Source organism: Scyliorhinus canicula, chromosome 7, assembly GCF_902713615.1.
Source record: "Scyliorhinus canicula chromosome 7, sScyCan1.1, whole genome shotgun sequence".
Classification (NCBI taxonomy): Eukaryota; Metazoa; Chordata; class Chondrichthyes; order Carcharhiniformes; family Scyliorhinidae; genus Scyliorhinus; species Scyliorhinus canicula.
This window is the reverse complement of record NC_052152.1, coordinates 87124197-87147753: the sequence shown is the minus strand read 5'-3', so window position 1 is coordinate 87147753 and position 23557 is coordinate 87124197. Positions and strand designations below refer to the sequence as shown.

The window sequence follows — 23557 nt, the reverse complement described above, 5'->3', positions numbered from 1 at the left end:
TATTTCTAAACACACCCAATACTCAATGATATTAAGAAATTAAAACTGAATTTCGGATATAAATCTGCCTCCAAACCAATGTGTAATTTACACGTTGATCATTTAATGAGCGTAGGTCACTCACTCCCTCTATCAATAGGCAGATAAATTGATTAGCCACAATGTTTATGATCTTGCCAATCCTACACTTCAGAGAAGTCGCCTTTCACGCTTTAACAATTTGGTAGGTTAATCAAATGCCACGTTAAATATCCTTCACTGATCACCGTGTGGCTTTATCTCATTTCCAGGCAGAAATGCGTAGCACAAATTAGGGAAGGATTTTAGTATATGAAGTATAGTTCTGTTCTGACCTACAGTGGTGCACACACGGTCACTTCCCAGAGTTGCATTTACTCTATCGTGTTCTTCCTGATCAGCTCAGAAGTCCCCGAAACCAGACAAACTGCAATGAACTTAATTATTTAAAATAATTAAAGGAGAAATATTGATAAACATGAATCTGGTGCAATAAGCCGGAATTCCTAATTGCCAAGTCTGTCTTCATTGTAAGCCGTTGTTTGAGGAGAGGACTGAATTGACATTTTAGGCAGGATTTTCCTTGCTGGCTTCTAAATGCTGCCATTGGGAAACTGCATTAGCGGCTGAGGGCGCAGTGGGAAGCAATTCAATCCCGTCTCCATGACCTTTCTGACACTCGACTGCCACCCACCCATGGGTCATGATCCGCACTTTGAAAACTCTGCACTGCATGGAAGGTGATTAGATAAGGAAGAATCCTGCAATCAGCACACACAACATTCATATTACTAAAATCTATTGTGTATTTTTTGATGAAAGTATTTTGTGTCCTGTTATAACCTGCCTGCTTACCATTGACTGGGGACTAATGACAATCCCACAATGCTGTGGGAGTATGAGCTTCCCCAATGAGGGGGGCGGAGAAATCATTAGCAGACTCCCTGCATAAATAAAGCTGGCCAGTTTGGAACCAGCAGAGAGCGAGGAGTTAGCTGCAAGGGAAGTTGCTGCTGTTGTATATATATGTTATTGTAAATAAATGTTATTTCTTTGTATCCTGAAGACTCGTGCTGGATTCTTCGTGGCCCTCACAAAACTGGCAACGAGGGTTAAAGTGAATAGCTGTCTACACTGCTGAAGCCACCTCCCTGGATTTTTGTTGGACTCAGGTTGGATTGGATTGGATTGGATTTGTTTATTGTCACGTGTACCGAGGTACAGTGAAAAGTATTTTTCTGCAAGCAGCTCAACAGATCATTCAGTACATGGGAAGAAAAGGGAATTAAACAGAATTCAAGAAAATACATGAGAATACATAATAGGGCAACACAACATATACAATGTACTACATAAGCATTGGCATCGGATGAAGCAGACATGGGTGTAGTGTTAATGAGGTCAGTCCATAAGAGGGTCATTTAGGAGTCTGGTGACAGTGGGGAAGAAGCTGTTTTTGAGTCTGTTCGTGCGTGTTCTCAGACTTCTGAATCTCCTGCCCGATGGAAGAAGTTGGAAAAGTGAGTAAGCCGGGTGGGAGGGATCCTTGATTATGCTGCCTGCTTTCACCCGGCAGCGGGAGGTGTAGATGGAATCAATGGATGGGAGGCAGGTTCGTGTGATGGACTGGGCGGTATTCACGACTCTCTGAAGTTCCTTGCGGTCCTGGGCCGAGCAGTTGCCATACCAGGCTGTGATGCAGCCCGATAGGATGCTCTCTATAGTGCATCTGTAAAAGTTGGTAAGGGTTAATGTGGACATGCCGAATTTCCTTTGTTTCCTGAGGAAACATAGGTGCTTTCTTGGTGATAGCGTCGACGTGAGTGAACCAGGATAGATTTTTGGTGATGTGCACCCCTAGGAATTTGAAACTGCTCACCATCTCTACCTCGGCTCCGTTGATGCTGACAGGGGTGTGTACAGTACTTTGCTTCCTTAAGTCGATGACCAGCTCTTTAGTTTTGCTGGCATTGAGGGAGAGATTGTTGTCGCTGCACCACTCCACTAGGTTCTCTATCTCCCTCCTGTTGTTGGAAGTTGTTTTCTATCACACAATGCCTCTGTATGAACGTTTGGATGTTTTTAATGCTGCGCTGGAAAGCTGGAACCAGTCGCACAACGGATGCGTTACTATTTCCGGGGAAACAATTTCACCGAAAACGAGCGCCAGGTGGTCATATTGCTCACTGCCTGCGGCCCGCATACGTTTGGGATGATTAGGAGCCTTATGTACCCAGCTGTACCGGACACCAAAACGTTTGATGAACTTGTGAACTTAGTGGGGCAACATTTTAACCCAACCCCATCCACGATAGTCCAACGTTACCGGTTTAATACCGCTGAGAGGACCCCAGGAGAATCCCTTGCTGACTTTCTATCCAGGCTACGCAGGATTGCGGAGTACTGTGACTTGGTGAGACCTTGTCAGAAATGTTACATGACTGTTTGGTTTGCGGTATTAACAATGCGGCCACCCAGAGAAAGTTGTTAGCTGAGCCAACATTGACTTTTCAGCAGGCCATTCAAATAGTATTGTCCCGAGAGAGCGCAGAACGAGGAGTGCAGGAGCTACAGGGAATGGAGGTGCATGCCTTGGGGCGCAACCCCTTCCGTCCGAAAGCGTCCCCCTGCACCCCTGCGGTACCTTGGGAGAGGCGACGTCCGGATCGACGCCAGTGGCCATCGGACATTCCTCCCCGAAGGGAGCCCTTTCCAGAACCAATGGATGAGGAGCCATGTCCGTGTCAGACTTGTAGGCGCCTACCCCGTCTCGGATGCCAGTCTTGGGGGCGCCAGAGGCGCCGTCGTTCCGACCGAAACTGGGGCCAGCCCAGGGGCCGTACCTTTCATTTGGATGAACCTGCGGCGACTACTCCCGAGGACGCGGAGACGGAGGACGACTGCCTGCAGCTGTATTGTGTGGCAGCTCCCCGTGTGGCCCCCATTAAAGTGACAGTACGGGTCAATGGTCACCCGCTTGAGATGGAGTTGGACACTGGCGCAGCGGTCTCAGTGATCGCCCAGAGGACATTTGACCGCATCAAGCAGGGTATACAGACCCTTTCATTAACCGACACACAGGCCAGGTTGGCCACCTACACGGGGGAACCATTGGACATTGCAGGAACTATGATGGCCCCTGTTGTTTATGGACGCCAGGAGGGGCGTTTCCCACTTATCGTGGTGCGCAGCCATGGGCCCAGCCTGTTGGGTCGGGACTGGTTGCGCCATTTGCAGTTGCAGTGGCAGCACATCCTCGAAACAGTTTCTGGAGGGTTGACTGAGGTGCTAGGACGATACCCAAATATATTCCAGCCCGGTTTGGGGAAAATAAAAGGGGCTGTGGCCCGTATCCAAGTAGAACCAGGAGCCACGCCACGCTATTTCCGGGCGCGCGCGGTGCCCTACGCCTTGCTCGAGAAGGTAGAAGGGGAGCTTACGCGTTTGGAAACTTTGGGTATCATCAGGCCCGTCCATTTCGCTGACTGGGCAGCACCAATTGTACCTGTAATGAAGCCAGATGCCACAGTTCGCTTGGGCGGCGACTATAAACTTACAGTGAATACGGCTTCCCGACTCGACCAATACCCAATGCCTCGCATAGAGGATCTCTACGCGAAGCTTGCAGGTGGACTCTCGTTCACAAAATTAGATATGAGTCACGCCTACCTGCAGTTGGAGCTCAACACTGCCTCCCGGCCATTTGTAACGATTAATACACACCAGTGCCTGTATGAATATACACGCTTGCCCTTTGGAGCATCCTCTGCCTGTGCTATTTTTCAAAGCGTTATGGAGGGCATTTTGAGAGGTTTACTGCGTGTTGCTGTCTACTTGGATGACGTTTTGATCACAGGGACGTCGGAGCAGGAACATCTGGAAAATTTGGAGGCTGCCCTTCGATGCTTTTCGGAGGCTGGAGTTCGTTTACGTCGCACAAAGTGCGTTTTTCAGGTGAAGGAAGAAGTCTACCTGGGTTATCAGGTGGACAGCGAAGGTTTGCATCCCGTCGCAGAGAAGGTGCACGCGATTCAACAGGCCCCCGCCCCGACTGACACTTCGCATCTTCGTTCGTTTCTCAGTCTCGTAAACTATTACGGAAAGTTCCTCCCCAATCTGGCAACTACGCTGGCCCCGTTGCACTTTCTGCTAAAGAAGAATCACACCTGGGTTTGGGGTCAGCCGCAAGAAACCGCTTTCCGGCGGGTAAAACAACAATTGTCGTCGTCTGGGTTACTAACCCACTATGATCCTGGAAAGCCTTTGCTCGTCACATGTGATGCATCCCCGTATGGTATTGGGGCTGTCCTGTCCCACAAGATGGAGAACGGGGCCGAGCGGCCGATAGCTTTCGCCTCCCACACACTGACTGCAGCGGACAAAAAGTACGCGCAGATCGAGGAGGGGGGCCTGGCAGTGGTCTTTGCGGTGAAACGTTTCCACCAGTACGTATATGGCCGCCACTTCACTATCTTGACTGATCATAAGCCTATCCTGGGACTTTTCAGAGAGTATAAGCCAATACCGCCCATTGCTGCCACACGGATCCAGCGCTGGGCATTGTTGCTCGCTGCATACGAGTATTCTCTGGAGCACAAACCAGGAACCCAGATAGGGAATGCCGATGCACTGAGCCGATTGCCTTTATTGACCGGCCCCATGTCGTCCCCGACGACCGGTGAGGTGGTTGCAACCCTAAATTTTATGGACACCTTGCCTGTCACGACATCACAGATCCGTGAGTGGACCCAGACGGAGCCAGTCTGTCAAAGGTTCGGCACATAGTCCTGTATGGTGGGCAGCATAGACAGCTCCCAGGCGAGTTGCGGGCATTTTCCTCCAAGCTGTCCGAATTCAGCATGGAAGACGGCATCCTTTTCTGGGGGACGCGTGTGATTGTCCCAGAAAAAGGACAGGAGCTGATACTGAGAGACTTGCACAATGGGCATCCAGGCGTGACCAAATTGAAAATGTTGACCCGGAGTTATGTCTGGTGGCCAGGCCTCGACACCGACATTGAGAAGGTGGCCCAAAACTGCTCCATTTGCCAGGAGCATCAGAAGCTTCCGCCGGCCGTGCCCCTACATTACTGGGAATGGCCAGGGCCGCGTGCATGCAGATTTCGCCGGTCCTTTTCAAGGATCCATGTTCCTGCTATTAATCGACGCCCAGTCTAAATGGCTAGAGGTGCATAAGATGGGAGGCACAACATCCTGCGCAACAATCGAGAAGATGTGTTTGTCTTTCAGTATGCATGGCCTCCCCGAGGTGCTGGTCACGGACAACGGCACTCCATTCACAAGTGAGGAGTTTGCGAGGTTCATGAAGATGAATGGCATTCGCCACATCCGCACTGCCCCTTACCACCTGGCTTCAAATGGGTTGGCGAAGCGCGCAGTGCAGACATTCAAACGAGGTCTAAAGAAGCAGTCTTCCGGGTCGATGGACACGAGACTGGCTCGTTTTTTGTTTTCCTATAGGACCAACCCCCATGCGGTGACTGGGGTAGCTCCCTCAGAACTCCTAATGGGCCGTAGACTTCGCACCCGCCTTAGCATGGTTTTCCCGGACATTGGCGCAAAAGTATGCCGCACACAAGAACGGCAGGGACATAGTTTTTCTCAGCATCGGCCGATTCGGCAGTTTACGCCTGGTGACCTAGTGTTCGTTCGGAATTTTGCTGGTGGTGCCCAGCGGGGCCCTGGCGTAATCTTTCGCCAAACAGGCCCTATCTCTTACCAGGTGCAAGCCCAGGGTCGTCTCCAGCACAAACATGTAGACCATGTTCGGTCCAGAAGATTATCACTTCCAAAGATTCCCCGCCCCAGGAGTTAATTTCTATAGCCACAGAGACTAAACACAATGGAAAGTATTCCTCACTCAAAGCCTGCCCAGGTCGTGACAGAACTGCGTGGAGATAAAGACGCCGAGATGACGGAGGCAGCAGACTCTGACTCCGAGATGGAGACACAAGACACCTCAGAGGGGGAATCCTCGGTCCCATGGGTCGTGGATGGACAACCATTGCGCCGTTCATCACGGAAGCGCCGGTCTCCATCTCGTTACACGCCGCCCGATCCAGCGCCTCGTGCAAATGGGATCGGGCCTGCGGCAAAACGAGCCCGACGCCCTCCTTCGCCAGGGTCTTCGGTGGATTCCTAGAACTTTGGGGGGGGGATGTTATAACCTGCCTGCTTACCATTGGCTGGGGACTAATGACAATCACACAATGCTGTGGGAGTATGAGCTTCCCCAATGAGGGGGGGCGGAGAAATCATTAGCAGACTCCCTGCATAAATAAAGCGGGCCAGTTTGGAACCAGCAGAGAGCAAGGAGTTAGCTGCAAGGGAAGTTGCTGTTGTATATATATGTTATTGTAAATAAATGTTATTTCTTTGTATCCTGAAGACTCGTGCTGGATTCTTCGTGGCCCTCACAAAATGTCCATTCAGTAAATTTCAGAAATAGGAGTGAATGTTCTTACCTGCAATTTTTAAGAACTGCGGTAACAGCTGTCCATATGCTCCTTCCACAAAGAAGTTGTTCCATTCATTTGGGAGGTTAGCAGGAAGAGTCTTTATTATTTCTGGTGTTATTGTCTGAAACATGTTGCAAAGGTCCGAAAGCATACCACAAATTTGGCAAACAAAATGAAGCTGTAGCGGCTTGGAATCAAGTGATACAGTTTCACTCATAGTCTGAAATAAAAAGAACAATTAAAAAATTTATAGTGTGGTAAACTGTCATTTAAATAAAACTATAAAATCTGGGAAGTTGAGATACATATACAAATTTAGTACATTGCAAATGCCAAGGCGGCAAAATAAAGCACCACTTAACAGAATGCAGAATTCTACTAATGGACCGTATACTATGCAGAATGAATGGAGAAGAAGAAGAATCCACATGGAGGTTCGGCCAGACCTACCCCAAGTCCCAATTCCAGGAGCACCCGACCAGACCACCAATGCTGGAACTGAATACAGGACCCAGCCCAACCTGACCCAGAAAGCACCTGCCTGCGGCCCAAACCCGGAACAAAGATATCCAAAACAGCGGAGATCCTACGTGAGGACCCAAACACGCTGAAAGGTACACCCATACTCGCGGACCCCCAGGACCCGACCGGATCACAAACATGCCACCCCGGGAACTCTAAAATCGCAACCAGCACCCGGAGCCTTGCCAGAAGCGACCCGGAAATAAAACCAGCACCCGCAACTCCGCCAGATGCAAGCACCTACTTTCCACAAGGTCACATTTCTCTCACCGGATCCTGGGACCATCCAGAAGCAACCGCCGACCAAGGAAGCGAGGGAAATGCAGCGGACTGCAGGTTAGACTAAAACAACGCGGTTTCAAGTCTCCTCTCCCCAGCATACTCCTGGCAAATGTCCAAGTGGAGACATGGCTCACCCCTGCCTTACCAGACGGTTCCATAAAACCTGAAGGCTTCCCAATACATCGGATGGACTGCATGGCGTCATCACACAAAGCAAAGGGTGGAGGGGTTTGCCTCCTCAACTCCTCCTGGTGCTTGGATGTGGCAATCCTGGCGACCTATTGCTCCCCAGACCTGGAAAACCTGATTGTAAGGTGTTGCCCATTCTACCTTCCACGGGAGTTCAACCTCCTGCCCCTTCCCGACTCCCCCATCCGCAAAACCTCAAGAAACAAAGAAACAGAAAAAGGTGCACACTCCCTTAATACTCCCCAAGTACCCCACCACTATGCCCAACAAAATATCCTGACGGAGAAAATAGCTCTCCAACAACCACCAAAAGGAAGTACCTCCGCCAAAGTTCAATGTCCTCCTTCTCCTACCAGGCCATCGTCTCTCAAAACTTCCTTGCGTCCTCTGGCCGACCAAAATAGTACTCCCGATTCTGGAAAGTCACCCAGAGGCGGGCCAGACACAGCACTCCAAACTTCCCCCCCTTCTTGAAGAGGGCAGCCTTGACCTGGTTAAACCCGGCCCTCCTCTTCGCCAGGTCTTGCTATACCCGCAGCTCGTTCCCCTCCCAGGTGTACTTCCTCATCTGCCTCGGCCACCGCAGAATCTTCTCCTTGTCCAAGAAGCGGTGCAACCACACCACCGTTGCCCTCGGCGGTTCACCCGCCTGCTGCCTCCCCATCAGTGCCCTGTGCGCTCGGTCGACCTCCAGGGGCCGGTCGAAGGCCCCCTCCCCCATCATCTTTTCCAACATCTTGGCCACTTATGTGCCAGCGTCCGCTCCTTCAATGCCTTCGGACATTCTCACGATCCACAAGTCTTTTGTCTTCGAGTGGTTCTTGAGATCCTCCACCTTCTCCTTCAGCCCCTTTTTTTGGTCTCCCCCATCAGCCGTCAAGGAGGCGAGCTGCTCCTCGTGCTCTCCCACTGTCTCCTCCAGTTTCTGGATCACCCAGCCCTGGGACTCCAGCCTCTGCTCCACTTAATCATTCCCTGCTTTGAGCAGCTCTACCATGTTGGCGAGGTCCTCCAGGGCTTCCCTTGTCTGCTGGTTGAATTTCTTATTTAAGAAGTCCATCAGCTGCTCCACTGACCACTGGGTGGGCAGGACAGCTCCTTTGCCTTCCCCAGCTTGACCTTTGGTGCACAAAGATTCTCCTGCTCCACCAACTCCCTTCTTCTCAACCCACTCCTGGTCCATGGATCCATCCACTAGCCACACCAGAGGAGTCACACTTTTCCCTGGCACTCCTACACCTCTTCCCATCCAAGCTTCCACCTACAAACAGGGAAAGGAACAAAACAAATCCACCTCGAGTGGAACCTTCCAAAGCGTGACTGCTCAGTCCATGGCCACCACCGGAAGTCTGGGGGGGTTTCATTACATTAAAGGCACTATATAAATATAAATTGTTGTTGTGAATTTAAATGTATAAGTGGAGAGAATCTGTACATAGTAGGCTAAAAGACAAATATTTTTCCCTTTAAACTGATTTAATATGGTGGAAAAAAAATCAACACATATAAACTTTGAGAGCAATGAAACCAGGAAGCTGAAGTTAGAATATTTAATTCAATGCAAAATCATGTAAACAAATTAAAGAAGCAAAATATAGGATTGCGAGAGATTTTGGGGCAGAAACAAAAACTTGAACAAAATCTGAAAAATGTATTAAAATCTAAAGAATCGAGTCGCCATACTTCTAAAAGTACATTTTCAGTGCTAGAGAGTTTGTGAGGGAAGCAATTGTGCTCATCAGGGCATTAAAGATACACTTACACTTGAATGGACACACCCATGCCAGTTTATTTAGTGGGTATTTACTGGTTAGGGAGTGAAACGTCACACCTTTCATGAGTTTGAACGTCCAGTCTTTCGGTGAGATACCATTTTAGCAAAGCTTATGGAATATGGGACAACAGCATCCCGGTTTCTATGTTCAACTGCACATGTGCGATATCAGAAGTTGCTGTCCAACCTACTCTTCAATAGCGTTGATGGTTTCACCATTATTTTTACCTCAAGATCTGGGTCAATGTTTATCGAAGTCTTCCTGATGGTTACCAAAGAGGCTCATAATATCCAATTCCCAGAACATATATTTTGTTATAGTCTTTTTAAATCAACTAATAAAAGTCACCATTTTCTTTTCTGAGTAGCAGTCAGTGTCCTTGTTCTAAACCTTACCTCCAACCATGTCAAAATGGAGCACATGATGAAGTCCCACTGTTCACTTGTTATTGAAGTTGGTAAATGTTTGATCAGTAATCTCAGGAAGCGTAGAATTTCCACGTTGATTGCAAGCAAATTAGGCTCCAGGAGCTTTAAAGTGCTGCAGAAAAATTTGAGATGTTAAAACGTTCACAAAACTCTTATTCACTAAACAATGTAAGCCACAGAGTCAAAGTTCCTTCACATAACATTTTAAAATGATTAGTTAATGTTTTCAATCCAAATATCAGGAACCTTAGACTTGATTTGTTATATGTCATCCTTACTACAAAAGCCGATAATCAGATTTTTTTTTTTTTAACACATGGAATTTTCTCATTTAAAAATATTTCTATAATTTCTTACAACATTACCTGGCCTAGAAAGTGGGGCAAAGCCACCTGGAAACCTTTATCAATGCTGCTTGTTAATCAAGTGGGTGGCACGGTAGCACAGTGATTAGCACTGATGCTTCACAGCTCCAGGGTGCCAGGTTCGATTCCCAGCTTGGGTCACTGTCTATGCAGAGCCTGCACGTTCTCCCCATGTCTGTGTGGGTTTCCTCCGGGTGATCCAGTTTCCTCACACAGTCCAAAGATTATTTTCTTTTATAAATTTAGAGTACCCAATTCATTTTTTCTAATTAAGGGGCAATTTAGCATGGCCAATCCACCCAACCTGCACATTTTTGGGTTGTGGGGGCAAAACCCACGCAAGCACAGGAGAATGTGCAAACTCCACACGGACAGTGACCTAGGGCCAGGATCGAACCTGGGACCTCGGCGCCGTGAAGCAGCAGGGCTAACCCACTGCGCCACCGTGCTGCCCTTCCCACAGTCCAAAGATGTGCAGGTTAGGTGGATTGGCCATGCTAAATTGCCCTCAGTGTCCAAAAAAGGTTAGGTGGGGTTATGGGGATGGGGTGGAGGTGTGGGCTTAAGTAGTGTGCTCTTTCCAAGGGCCAATGCAGACTCGATGGGCTGAATAGCCTCCAACTGCACTGTAAATTCTATGATTCTATAAGAGAGATTTAGGAAAGGATGATAACCAATTGGGTTAAACAACCATCTGGTTCCCCATCCATTATGGAAAGGAGTGCTTTTTCCATGCTTTATGCCTCCTTCAACTTTACCTTAAAGGATGTTGGGGGGGGGGGGGGGGGTTAATAATTTTATAATAGAACAGAACATTGTTGTTGTTCAGTAAAAGTTTACTAAATTAATTCCCAGGATTGAGGGATTGTCCGATGAGGAAAGATTGAATAGACTTGTCTTTATTCTTTGGAGTTTAGAAAGAAGAGAGATGATCTCATTCGAACATACAAAATTCTTACAGGGCTAGACAAGGGAGATGCAGAAAGGGGGAGGGGGATGCATCTTGAACCAGGGTAAAATTCTCAGAATAAGGGTTCACCATTATAGGACTGTGATGAGGAGGAGTTTCTTCATTCAGAGAACGATGAACCTTTGGAATTCTTTGCCTCAGAGGATGTGGAGGCTCAGTCATTTTTTTTTAAATGTTCATGGGATGTGGACATTATTGCCAATCCCTAGGGCATTTAAGAGTCAACCACATTGATGTGGGTCTGAAGTCACTTATGGACAAGACATGCTAAGGATGACCGATTACCTGCCCCAAAGGACATTATGACAATCAACAATGGTTTCATGGTCATCATTGGAGTCTTAATTTCAGATTTGTATTCAAATTTCACAATCAGCCATGGTGGGATTCTGACCCAGATCCCCAGAGTATTACCCTGGGTTCCCGGATTACTAATCCAGTGACAGTACCTCCTAAGAACTAGTTCCCTCATGTCTTTGCTTTTTGTGGCAGCACTGGGCTAGGCCAGGCCGGGTGTTGTTGACATTATCCTATTGCTCCCAGGCGATGGCACCTCCTTTGAGGATGCCCTGGGGGATCCCGATGTGGGTGGTTCACATTTGGTGAGATGCTGAAGTGGGGTAGGTTTGAGCATAGGGGCCCAAACTTTATCCTTGGTTAACTCCTCCTGAAAACTGCATGGGCCCACTAGGCGGGTGGTTGTTTTTTATTTTATCATTCTGATAGTTCTTACTCTTCTTCTACCTGACTTTGCTTTGGACTGGCAGGTGTTTACTCTTTATTTTGGTGCTCTTGTGGGCTGGTGCTGGAGGATGGGTCTTGTTTGTTCAGATAAGCAGATATCTATTTTTGTTAGCTTTTTGGATGGCTGAATCGTTTCTATTTTTTTTGATGGTCTTAGTAGTTAGGGAGGGGTCCTATAGTTCCGGGAGAGGCAGGTCTTACTCTGTCATTCTGTTTTTAAGCTATGGGTGTGATGGAGGTCTAATTTGCTGCCTGTATCCTATTTGGGTGTGTGTATGTGTGTGTGTGTGTGTGAGAGAGAGACGTGTGACGGGACTTGTTGGAGACTTTGTCCCTGATTCATCCGGTCTTATTGTTCCTCACGCTGTAATGAATGTTGTTTTAGGCTGCACCTGTTGTACATTGACAGCTGTAGCTGTCCTTTTGCTGGTTTTATGTGAATTTGCGTAAACAATTGAAAACTCCAATAAACAGACGTTTTAAAAACTGTATTGTGAACTAAAGCAAAGTTTTCTAACCATATATGCTCGATAGAGGTCGAATACCAGTGATTATTGATCAGGAGTAGCATGACACTTAGTAAAAATTAAACTCTGCCTCAAATTAAATTTTTACCAGGAAAATACAATGCCACTGCACTAAGGTATCTGTGGGGCATAAGATGACTCAATTTTACCAGTTTAACACTGATGTTGAACTATGCCTTATCTATTTTATGTTTATCTCTCACTACATCTCTCACTTAAGGACAGCACTGTAGCACAAGTGGATAGCACTGTGGCTTCACAGTGCCAGGATCCCAGGTTCGATTCCCCGCTGGGTCACTGTCTGTGCGGAGTCTGCACGTTCTCCCTGTGTCTGCATGGGTTTCCTCCAGGTGCTCCGGTTTCCTCCCACAGTCCAAAGATGTGCAGGTTAGGTGGATTGGCCATGGTAAATTGCCCTTAGTGTCCAAAAAGGTTAGGAGGGGTTATTGGGTTCCGGGGATAGGGTGGAAGTGAGGGCTTAAGTGGGTTGCTGCAGACTCGATGGGCCGAATGGCCTCCTTCTGCACTGTATGTTCTATGTACATGCTAAACTCCACTAAACATACGAACATCCTAGTTAGTTCAATCAAGTATCTGTAAAGTGTCTTCACTATGAATTACTTTGTTAACATTCTGTGAGAAAAACAAATCCATATACAATACATTGCTTTTTCTACTCATAACAGTTGTTCATCGGCCAAATATGGAAAGCTTTTTAAAATGGCGACTACGGGAACTTTTGTGTTCAGTTAGAATATTTACGCTTTACACCAAAAGTAAAATGGGAAAAAAATAACACTTTATAAGATTAGCTTACCAGTCAAACAAAAATATTTCTTCTTCACAATTTCTCCATTCCATAATTGTATTTAATACATTCAAAAACAACTGGGCATCCACAAGATGATCATTCACATCGGTTCCTTTCGGTAGGCAACTATTTATAACAACAAGACTTCCAAATCCTCCTGTAAATTCAATACAAACAGCATATATAATGTATGATTTATGTACACATATCTATAGATAACCAAAATACAAAACAATTCTAGTTTCTATCTGAAACTCCTGGAATATTCAGAACCATGAGGAATGTAATAGTTACTCATATTATCGAAAGCTTTTACAATTATTAAACAAACTACATGGCATCATGGAAATGGAAGAGCCACCAGTAAAACAAACGGAGGGGAAGGAAAGAAATCTGAAACTGTGATGACATAGTCAACACAGCGCCCATGGAATTTATTATTCATGCTCTCTACTTTTTAAACAAATGCCAATCAACTTTAAATAAATAGTTGAAGAAATAAATAATCAGAGTAAGTAATAATGAGTCAATTAAAATCAAACTAAATCCATCTATTAAACCATACCCTACACCTCCTGATTCTATTAGTTCTAGAAATAAATAACTGCTACTAATAAATTAGAAATGGTAGCACAGGCACCTGGACTTCAGTATGACGGAATTTGTGGACAGTCAGGCTGTCCCGATTACAGCATTTGTAGGAAATACCTCAACCTTGAGATACTCCAGCTCAAAGCTGTTGAGCTGGAGTTAAGTTACAAGCATTTTACTGTAAGGAAGGGGCAGGATATCTGAATATTTTACAACAGAGTATAGTCACACCTCAAGGTAAAGCTCAGATGCAGGAATGGATCTGTGTGCAACATAGGGGAACCCAAGGAAGGCAGAGAAAGTGGTACCACATACACTGGTCCTATCCAAAAGCTATGATTATAGTTGCTACATGTGAAAGAATAAGGAGGAAGGCTTCAGGTAGGATGGTCAGAATAATTCGGGGAACAGTTGAAATATTCTGCAACTATAAATGCAAGTCCAGGAAAGTGTACTGCTTACCTGATGCCAGAGTAAAGGATATCTTCAAACATTTTGTGAGTAACTTAAAATGGGGATGGGGGGGATGGAAGTTGCAGCTGACAGAGCCCGTGTTGGATCCAATGACATTGGGAAGAAACAGGGGATGTTCTGCTCAAGGAGTGTTGGGAGCTATGAACTAAATTAAGCAGGATTCTCAGAGTTGCTAATTACTACCCAAGCCACAAACTAGTTGGGATTGGGATGGACCAATCAGACGATAAACACATGAAAGAGGAAAAGGAAATGGAGTTGATACTCCATTCTTGCCCAATACATAATTAGCCCAATGAGAGAGGAATCATCGATGGAATAGGAAATGAACCAGAGCAGATAAAACAAATAAGCGTTCGGGACCATCCAGCATGTATTAAACACAATAAGATATGGGCCAAAGTAACAAATTTCAAAAAGCTCATTATGAGAGAATGGGACTGTTGAATAATGTAGGCTGGAAAGAACATTGACGAACAAAGAGATAAAGCAATGTGGGAAATATTTGAAAAAATGATCTGCAAAGTTCCGGAGGAACAAAATTTTACTGAAAAACAAGAACGATCAAGCAAATAATGAAAGACTGCTGGCGAATAAATAGATATGGGCAAATATGAAATTAAAGAAAAAGGTAGAACTTGATGACAGGTTTATCGCATTTCAGCAGTTTATAATCAAACATTGACAAAAGAATGGATTGTATCGTTAGAAACAAGGATGAGACTCCTGTGAATCATGAAGCGTCAGCCAGTCAAACTGTGAGCAAAATTGGAGGGAAAACAGTGAATTCGACTAGCTAGGAAAAGAGGAAATTCACCAATGTGCTGCTGTGCATGTTCGATGGGCCAAAGCCTAAGCCAATGGTGATATTCATGAGAAAATCCCTTCCAAAATTGCAATACCAAACATGACCAGTTATACATGTTTATAATAAAGGATGGATGGATAAAGGCGGTTTGAAATATCCTGGTAGTCTGAACAGCCTCGTTCAACCTTTGGAGGCCTCTCTGAACAAGCCCTTCAAGGCTAGCATGAAAATAAAGAGGAATGACTGGATGATTAGAGGAGAGAAGACATTCACCAAGCGAGGCAGCATACAAGCTCAGACATTAGTAACACTGTGTGAATGGGTTGTAGAGGCCTGGGATGAAATCAGGAGATTGTCAGCAGATCATTCAAGAAATGCGGGAATCCAATGTACTTGATGGCACAAAAACAATTATTTGTAGAATAACATAGCCGATGACGACATGGTTGCTGAAGATATGCCAATGATCCATCAGATGATGCCATTCAAGAAGCAAATTGGGACATGTTATTGGTTTCTGAAGAGAAGGGTGGTTTAAGGGTTTTAATACACATTTGGTGCATGCTCTGCTGCTGAGGAATAGACTTTTCAGTACTGTAAAAAAACTGAATTAAATTGTCTAAATTTGTACATGTGGCTTTTGTTTTTGATGAATTTAGCTTACACAAATTGATGTCTGTCTCCATAGAGGGTATTATTTATTTATTAATTAAAAATTCAATAATTAAAAACACATTTTAGTTATCTTTGCACTACTTTTGGAGACAGGGCTGTCAGGAACAGTCTCAGACGTGGTAACTCTACAATTGCAGGTCAACGGGAGAGGGTGGATTTCAACCTTTCCAGAATATTCCTCATGTAAATTTCGACCCCTTACTTTTTGGCTAAAAATTTATTTCTAGAAACTCAACTTTTATGCAAGTAAATACGGTGCTTTTTTTTTTTCTAGACTGTCATTTTGAGGGTTTTCTAGTCCAGTGTTTTTCAAAAGTGTTTCACTGGAGTGCTGAATTTGGTTCATTTGAGTGCTACAGTGAGAGTTTGGTGACTGAGAGAGTTAGGTGAGGAGGGAGTAAGATGCTCCTTTCATTTCATTTCCTCAAAGAGCGAGAAGGGAGCCAGGAGTTTACAGAGAGTGCAGCTGACTGGGAGCAGAGTCGGAGGGCGGAGGTCCAGTTGGTCCACAGTGCAGCTATATTCTGTAAGGTAAGAGGGGATGGAGGCTAGGGCAGTTGCATGCTCCTCCTGTAGGATGTGGGTGGTGAGGGATACCACCGGTGTCGCCGCTGACTACCTGCGCGAAGTGCACCCAGCTCCAGCTCCTCAGAGACCGTGTTAGGAAACTGGAGCTGGAGCAACTTCGGATCATCCGGGAGGCAGAGGGGGTTATAGAGAAGAGTCACAGGGAGGTAACAACACCCAAGGTACAGGACAAGAGTAGCTGGGTTACAGTCAGGGGAAAGAAAACGAACAGGCAGACAGTGCAGGGATCCCTCATGGCTGTTCCCCTTCAAAACAAGTATACCGTTCTGGGTTTTGGGGGGGTGATGACCTACCCGGGGAAGGCCCTAGCGGCCAGGTCTCTGACACTGAGTCTGGCTCTGGGACTCAGAAGGGAAGGGGGGAGAATAAAAAAGCATTAGTAATAGGAGATTCAATGGTTAGGGAAATAGATAGGAGATTCTGTGGTCGCGAGCGAGACTCCCAGAAGGTATGTTGCCTCCCGGGTGCCAGGGCCAGGGATGTCTCGGATCGTGTCTTCAGGATCCTGAAGGGGGAGGGTGAGCAGCCAGAAGTCGTGGTGCACTTTGGTACCAACGACGTAGGTAGGAAAAGGGGTGTGGAGGCAATAAACGAGTTTAGGGAGTTAGGCTGGAAGTTAAAAGCCAGGACAGAGAGTTGTCATCTCTGGTTTGTTGCCGGTGCCACGTGATAGCGAGGCTAGGAATAGGGAGAAAGTGCAGTTGAACACATGGCTGCAGGAATGGTGTAGGAGGGAGGGCTTCAGGTATTTGGATAATTGGAGCGCATTCTGGGGAAGGTGGGACCTGTACGAGCAGGACGGGCTGCATCTGAACCAGAGGGGCACCAATATCCGAGGAGGGAGGTTTTCTAGTACTCTTCGGGAGGGTTTAAACTAATTTGGCAGGGGAATGGGAACCGGATTTGTAGTCCAGCAACTAAGGTAGCCAATATTCAGGACACCAAAGCGTGTAGTGAGGCAGTGGGGAAGGGAACATTGACAAAGGAGAGTACATGCAGGCAAGGAGATGGGTTGAAGTGTGTATACTTCAACGCAAGAAGCATCAGGAATAAGGTGGGTGAACTTAAGGCATGGATCGGTACTTGGGACTACGATGTGGTGGCCATCACGGAAACTTGGATAGAAGAGGGGTAGAAATGGTTGTTGGAGGTCCCTGGTTATAGATGTTTCAATAAGATTAGGGAGGGTGGTAAAAGAGGTGGGGGGGGGGGGGGGGGGTGGCATTGTTAATTTGAGATAATATAACAGCTGCAGAAAGGCAGTTCGAGGAGGATCTGCCTACTGAGGTAGTGTAGGTTGAAGTCAGAAATAGGAAAGGAGCAGTCACCTTGTTGGGAGTTTTCTATAGGCCCCCCAATAGCAGCAGAGATGTGAAGGAACAGATAGGGAAACAGATTTTGGAAAGGTGCAGAAGTCACAGGGTAGTAGTCATGAGTGACTTCAACTTCCCAAATATTGAGTGGAAACTCTTCAGATCAAATAGTTTGGATGGGGTGGTGTTTGTGCAGTGTGTCAAGGAAGCTTTTCTAACACAGTATGCAGATTGTCCGACCAGAGGGGAGGCCATATTGGATTTGGTACTTGGTAATGAACCAGGGCAAGTGATAGATTTGTTAGTGGGGGAGTATTTTGGAGATAGTGACCACAATTCTGTGACTTTCACTTTAGTAATGGAGAGGGATAGGTGCGTGCAACAGTGCAAGGTTTACAATTGGGGGAAGGGTAAATACGATGCTGTCAGACTAGAATTGAAGTGCATAAGCTGGGAACATAGGCTGTTAGGGAAGGACACAAGTGAAATGTGGAACTTGTTCAAGGAACAGGTACTACGTGTCTTTGATATGTATGTCCCTGTCAGGCAGGGAAGAAATGGCCGAGTGAGGGAACCATGGTTCACAAGAGAGGTTGAATGTCTTGTTAAGAGGAAGAAGGAGACTTATGTAAGGCTGAGGAAACAAGGTTCAGACAGGGCGCTGGAGGGATACAAGATAGCCAGGAGGGAACTGAAGAAAGGGATTAGGAGAGCTAAGAGAGTGCATGAAAAATCTTTGGCGGGTAGGATCAAGGAAAACCTCAAGGCCTTTTACACATATGTGAGAAATATGAGAATGACTAGAGCGAGGGTAGGTCCAATCAAGGACAGTAGCGGGAGATTGTTAGGAAGGGAGATGTGTTGGCCATTTTGGAAAAACTTGAGGATAGACAAGTCCCCCGGGCCTGACGGAATATATCCAAGGATTCTATGGGAAGCAAGTGATGAAATTGCAGAGCCGTTGGCAATGATCTTTTCGTCCTCACTGTCAACAGGGGTGGAACCAGGGGATTGGAGAGTGGAGAATGACGTGCCCCTGTTCAAAAAAGGGAATAGGGATAACCCTGGGAATTACAGGCCAGTTAGTCTTACTTCGGTAGTAGGCAAAGTAATGGAAAGGGTACTGAGGGATAGGATTTCTAAGCATCTGGAAAGACACTGCTTGATTAATAATAGTCAGCACGGATTTGTGAGGGGTAGGTCTTGCCTTACAAGTCTTATTGAATTCTTTGAGGAGGTGACCAAGCATGTGGATGAAGGTAAAGCAGTGGATGTAGTGTGCATGGCTTTTAGTAAGGCATTTGATAAGGTTCCCCATGGTAGGCTTATGCAGAAAGTAAGGAGGCATGGGATAGTGGGAAATTTGGTTAGTTGGATAACGAACTGGCTACCCAATAGAAGTCAGAGCGTGGTGGTGGATGGCAAATATTCAGCCTGGAGCCCAGTTACCGGTGGCGTACCGCAGGGATCAGTTCTGGGTCCTCTGCTGTTTGTGATTTTCATTAATGACTTGGATGAGGGAGTTGAAGGGTGGGTCAGTAAATTTGCAGATGATACGAAGATTGGTGGAGTTGTGGATAGCGAGGAGGGCTGTTTTCGGCTGCAAAGAGACCTAGATAGGATGCAGAGCTGGGCTGAGAAGTGGCAGATGGAGTTTAACCCTGAAAAGTGTGAGGTTGTCCATTTTGGAAGGACAAATATGAATGCGGAATACAGGATTACCGGTAGGGTTCTTGGCAATGTGGAGGAGCAGAGAGATCTTGAGGTCTATGTTCATAGATCTTTGAAAGTTGCCACTCAAGTGGATAGAGCTGTGAAGAAGGCCTATGGTGTGCTAGCATTCATTAGCCGAGGGATTGAATTTAAGAGCCGTGAGGGGATGATGCAGCTGTACAAAATCTTGGTATGGCCACATTTGGAGTACTGTGTGCAGTTCTGGTCGCCTCATTTTAGGAAGGATGTGGAAGCTTTGGAAAAGGTGCAAAGGAGATTTACCAGGATGTTGCCTGGAATGGAGCGTAGGTCTTATGAGGAAAAGTTGAGGGTGCTGGGCCTTTTCTCATTAGAACAGAGAAGGATGAGGGGCGACTTGATAGAGGTTTATAAGATGATCGGGGAATAGATAGAGTAGACAGTCAGAGACTTTTTCCCCGGGTGGAACAAACCATTACAAGGGGACATAAATTTAAGGTGAATGGTGGAAGATATAGGGGGGATGTCAGAGGTAGGTTCTTTACCCAGAGAGTAGTGGGGGCATGAAATGCACTGCCTGTGGAAGTAGTTGAGTCGGAAACATTAGGGACCTTCAAGCGGCTATTGGATAGGTACATGGATTACGGTAGAATGATGGAGTGTAGATTAATTTGTTCTTAAGGGCAGCACGGTAGCATTGTGGTAGCACAATTGCTTCACAGCTCCAGGGTCCCAGGTTCGATTCCGGCTTGGGTCACTGTCTGTGCGGAGTCTGCACATCCTCCCCGTGTGCGCGTGGGTTTCCTCCGGGTGCTCCGGTTTCCTCCCACAATCAAAAGATGCGCAGGTTAGGTGGATTGGCCATGATAAATTGCCCTTAGAGTCCAAAATTGCCCTTAGTGTTGGATGGGGTTACTGGGTTATGGGGATAGGGTGTGGGTGTGGGCTTGGGTAGGGTGCTCTTTCCAAGAGCCGGTGCAGACTCGATGGGCCGAATGGCCTCCTTCTGCACTGTAAATTCTATGATAATCTATGATTAATCTAAGACAAAGGTTCGGCACAATATCGTGGGCCGAAGGACCTGTTCTGTGCTGTATTTTTCTATGTTCTATGTTTTATGTTCCAAATTTCTTTTCCCGGGGACCCATTTTTACCTAACGACCAACCTTCGGGACCGACGCTGGCCGACCTTTGCGACCCACACCGGCCGACCTTCGCGACCCACGCCGGCCGACCTTCGCGACCCACCATTTTTTCTTATCTTGTTTGCTGCTGCCAAAATGGAGGTATCGCAATTGCGCCCAAAGGATGTGATGTCGACGTTCGGGGGAGGGGGGGGGGGGGAGGGGGGGGGGGGGGGGGGGGGGGGGGCACCTGATCTGCTCTCTGCCTCCCTTCAGGCAGGAAGATTACATATAATTTTTCAAAAATCTTCTGCATCTCCGATTGTGCAAATTCGTGGGCAACAGCCACAGCAGCCGGCTTGTAACAATGCCGGCTGCGAGCGGCCTTTGACCATATAAAAAAGATGAGGCCGCACTGCACATTCGTGCCCGCTCATCGGTGTGCACGCGCAAAGTGCGCATGTGCACTGATGAGCGGGCACACATGCGCAGTGCGGCCAAATTTTTTAAATATGGTCGCGGCCTTTTGAAGGCTGCTCATAGCCAGCACTGTTAAAAGCTGGCTGCTGCGGCCGTTGACCTTAGTGATAGAAACTGGGCGGCATGGACAAGCTGGGCCGAAGGGCCTGTTTCCATGCTGTAAACATCTATGACATCTATGAATATGCGCAATCGGGAGCGCTGTGACCCTCCCGACACCCACCAACAGTTTGTGACCCCGACTTTGAAAATGCCTGTTCTAATCCATCAGCAACATCTAGTGAACCCAAAACATTAATTTAATGCACTGTATATCACTATGCAGAAATTCCTTTGACAATATGGATTTACTTGATAAGCCTTTCACAGTGATCAATGCTGCATTCTGATTCTGTGATGACAGGTGGTTCTGCTGACAAAGTCTGCCAAATCAGACACTCTGAGAAAATAACTATTTAAACCAGGTTCTGGTTCAGATTTTAAAATTAGCCTTGAGCAGATTAAATAAAAATTTTAAATTAGCCCTTTGACTGGATAGCTAACAGGAGTGGAACCAGGGTTCACTTTCCACACTCTATTCAAGCACATTTGAGGTTAAATGCAGTGTCTCTTCAGTCTCTCAAATAAAAATGAGACACGGTACTACACCGCAGGATGAGAGCCTCAGACCAATGGTCTGTAGGACTCTATTGCATATCGTCATGGCTAACCTAGTATCAGGGAAGTCTGAGATAAAGCATTTCTTGGTCTTAAATCATTTCAGTTTTTCATAAATACACCCTAATATGAGAGCTGATTGTCTACTTTCAATAACCAATATTTTGATTCATACACTAAGTATGGATGTACCAACATATCTGTCTATAAATTAAAATTCTTACTTGGTTTAAATGCTCATCTAAAAACTGTAAAGAAAATATTTCCTGTTGAGATTCCAATAAGGATTGGCATGTTAAATTTCAATGCTAGTAGATTTAGTAGGAATTTCAACATTTATTTTATTACTTGTCCGTGATAGCCGCATCAAACCATCATAGGTTTTGTATTCTCTTTTGTTTGAAAAAAAAACTGTGTTTTTCTTGTCTTAACATGGCATGTCAAAACATACAAATAAAAGTTTAAACAAAATAATCCAAATAATTACATATTTAACAACAGCAAGATTCAATCTCTCCAATCAGTTCTCTTATGCCTTTTAATGCCATCATTAAAGTTATTATTTGAATGCTTCAGTTTGGGTTTGGATATCATATTTTTGTTGCGACTCAGCTGAATTTGGATTCTGCAGTCTGAGCATGTACAGTATATTTAACTTCGCAGCATGCACCAACACTGGCCAGCTGTTATGGTGGAATAATTTATTTAGATTCAAGGCAACTGTTTTTCAATAGTATCTGAAGAAAAGTCAGAGGCCTAATTTCAAACTTTATTTGAGTACAGTTTGCATTGAGAAATGTATAACATACAGGAACAATTTTCCCTCATTGTAATTTTATTCCTTTTTAAAGAAGGATAGAACCTTATTTGCAAAGTTTCACTCATGGAAATATTTAGGTGTCAGGAAATCAGTTGAAGGTGAGACCTTTTAAATGTCTTGTTAATTGCACTCATAACTGAGAGTGGACAGTTGTAAGAAATGAACCAGTTGAATAGTTAAGAATGATGAGAGCATTAACAGTGGCGGAAATGGGAGGATACGTGGTTGAGTATGTAATTCAAAGGGTGAGAATACTGCAAAAGGAAAGAAAAATAAATTAAAAAATTCCAGAAAGATGGAGAGTAACAGAAGAGAAAGACACTAAAAGAATTATGCAAAAAAGAAAAACTAAAATAGGTAAGACACAAAAAAGATAAACAGTGACAAATCTGCAACAATGACTCGCAAGATTTCTGGAGAGTGAGTTCATAAGATATAGAAGCAGAATTAGGTCATTTAGCCCATCAGCCATTCTATCACGGCTGATATGTTCCTCATTTGCGACCTACAACGTCACAGACCAAGAACTGGATTGCGAAATCAGCCAGAGCATCTCCTCCCTAGAACATATGACCTTGGAGCGGGAGTAGGCGATTTAGCCTACCAAGCCTAACACCCTCAATGTGATCATGGCTGATCCCATCCTGGCCTCAACTCCACTGTCCTGCCCATTCGCCGTAACCCTTCGACCCATTACCAATTAAAAATCTGTCTAACTTCTCCTCAAATTTACTCACTGCCCCTCCATCCTCCGCAGCTGGGGAAGCAAATTCAACATATTCACAAATCTTTGGAACAAGTCGTTTTTCCTCAAATCTGTTGTAAATTTGCTACCTCTTACTCTAAGTTTATAACCTCTCGTTTTAGAATGTCCCACAAGAGGAAGTATTAGCTCCACGTTTACTTTATCCATACCTTTTAGCACCTTGTACTCCACAATTAGATCTCCCCTCATTCTTCTAAACTCTAGAGAGTGTAGCATTAATCTGTTCAACCTCTCCTCATACAACCTTTCATCTCTGGAATCAATCTTGTGAACCTCCTCTGAACTGCCTCCAATGCCACTACATCTTTCCTCAAATAAGGGGACCAAAACTGTGCACAATACTCCAGGTGCGGTCTTACCAATGCCTTGTATAGCTGCAACAACATTTCCTTACCTTTATACTCAATTCCTTTTGCTATAAATGGCAATATTCCATTTGCTTTCCTTATTATCTGCTGCA

At 45.7% G+C, this 23557-nt stretch overlaps 1 protein-coding gene across 1 annotated transcript in view; it reads right to left on the bottom strand.

Annotated features, from left to right (window-relative positions):
• The window catches only part of ltn1 (listerin E3 ubiquitin protein ligase 1), a 224374-nt gene that overhangs the window by 61547 nt on the left and 139270 nt on the right, over positions 1-23557 (bottom strand). The window contains 3 exon segments of the mRNA XM_038802375.1: positions 6503-6716; positions 9660-9804; positions 13116-13266. Of these exon segments, the coding sequence (XP_038658303.1) occupies positions 6503-6716; positions 9660-9804; positions 13116-13266 (510 nt within the window).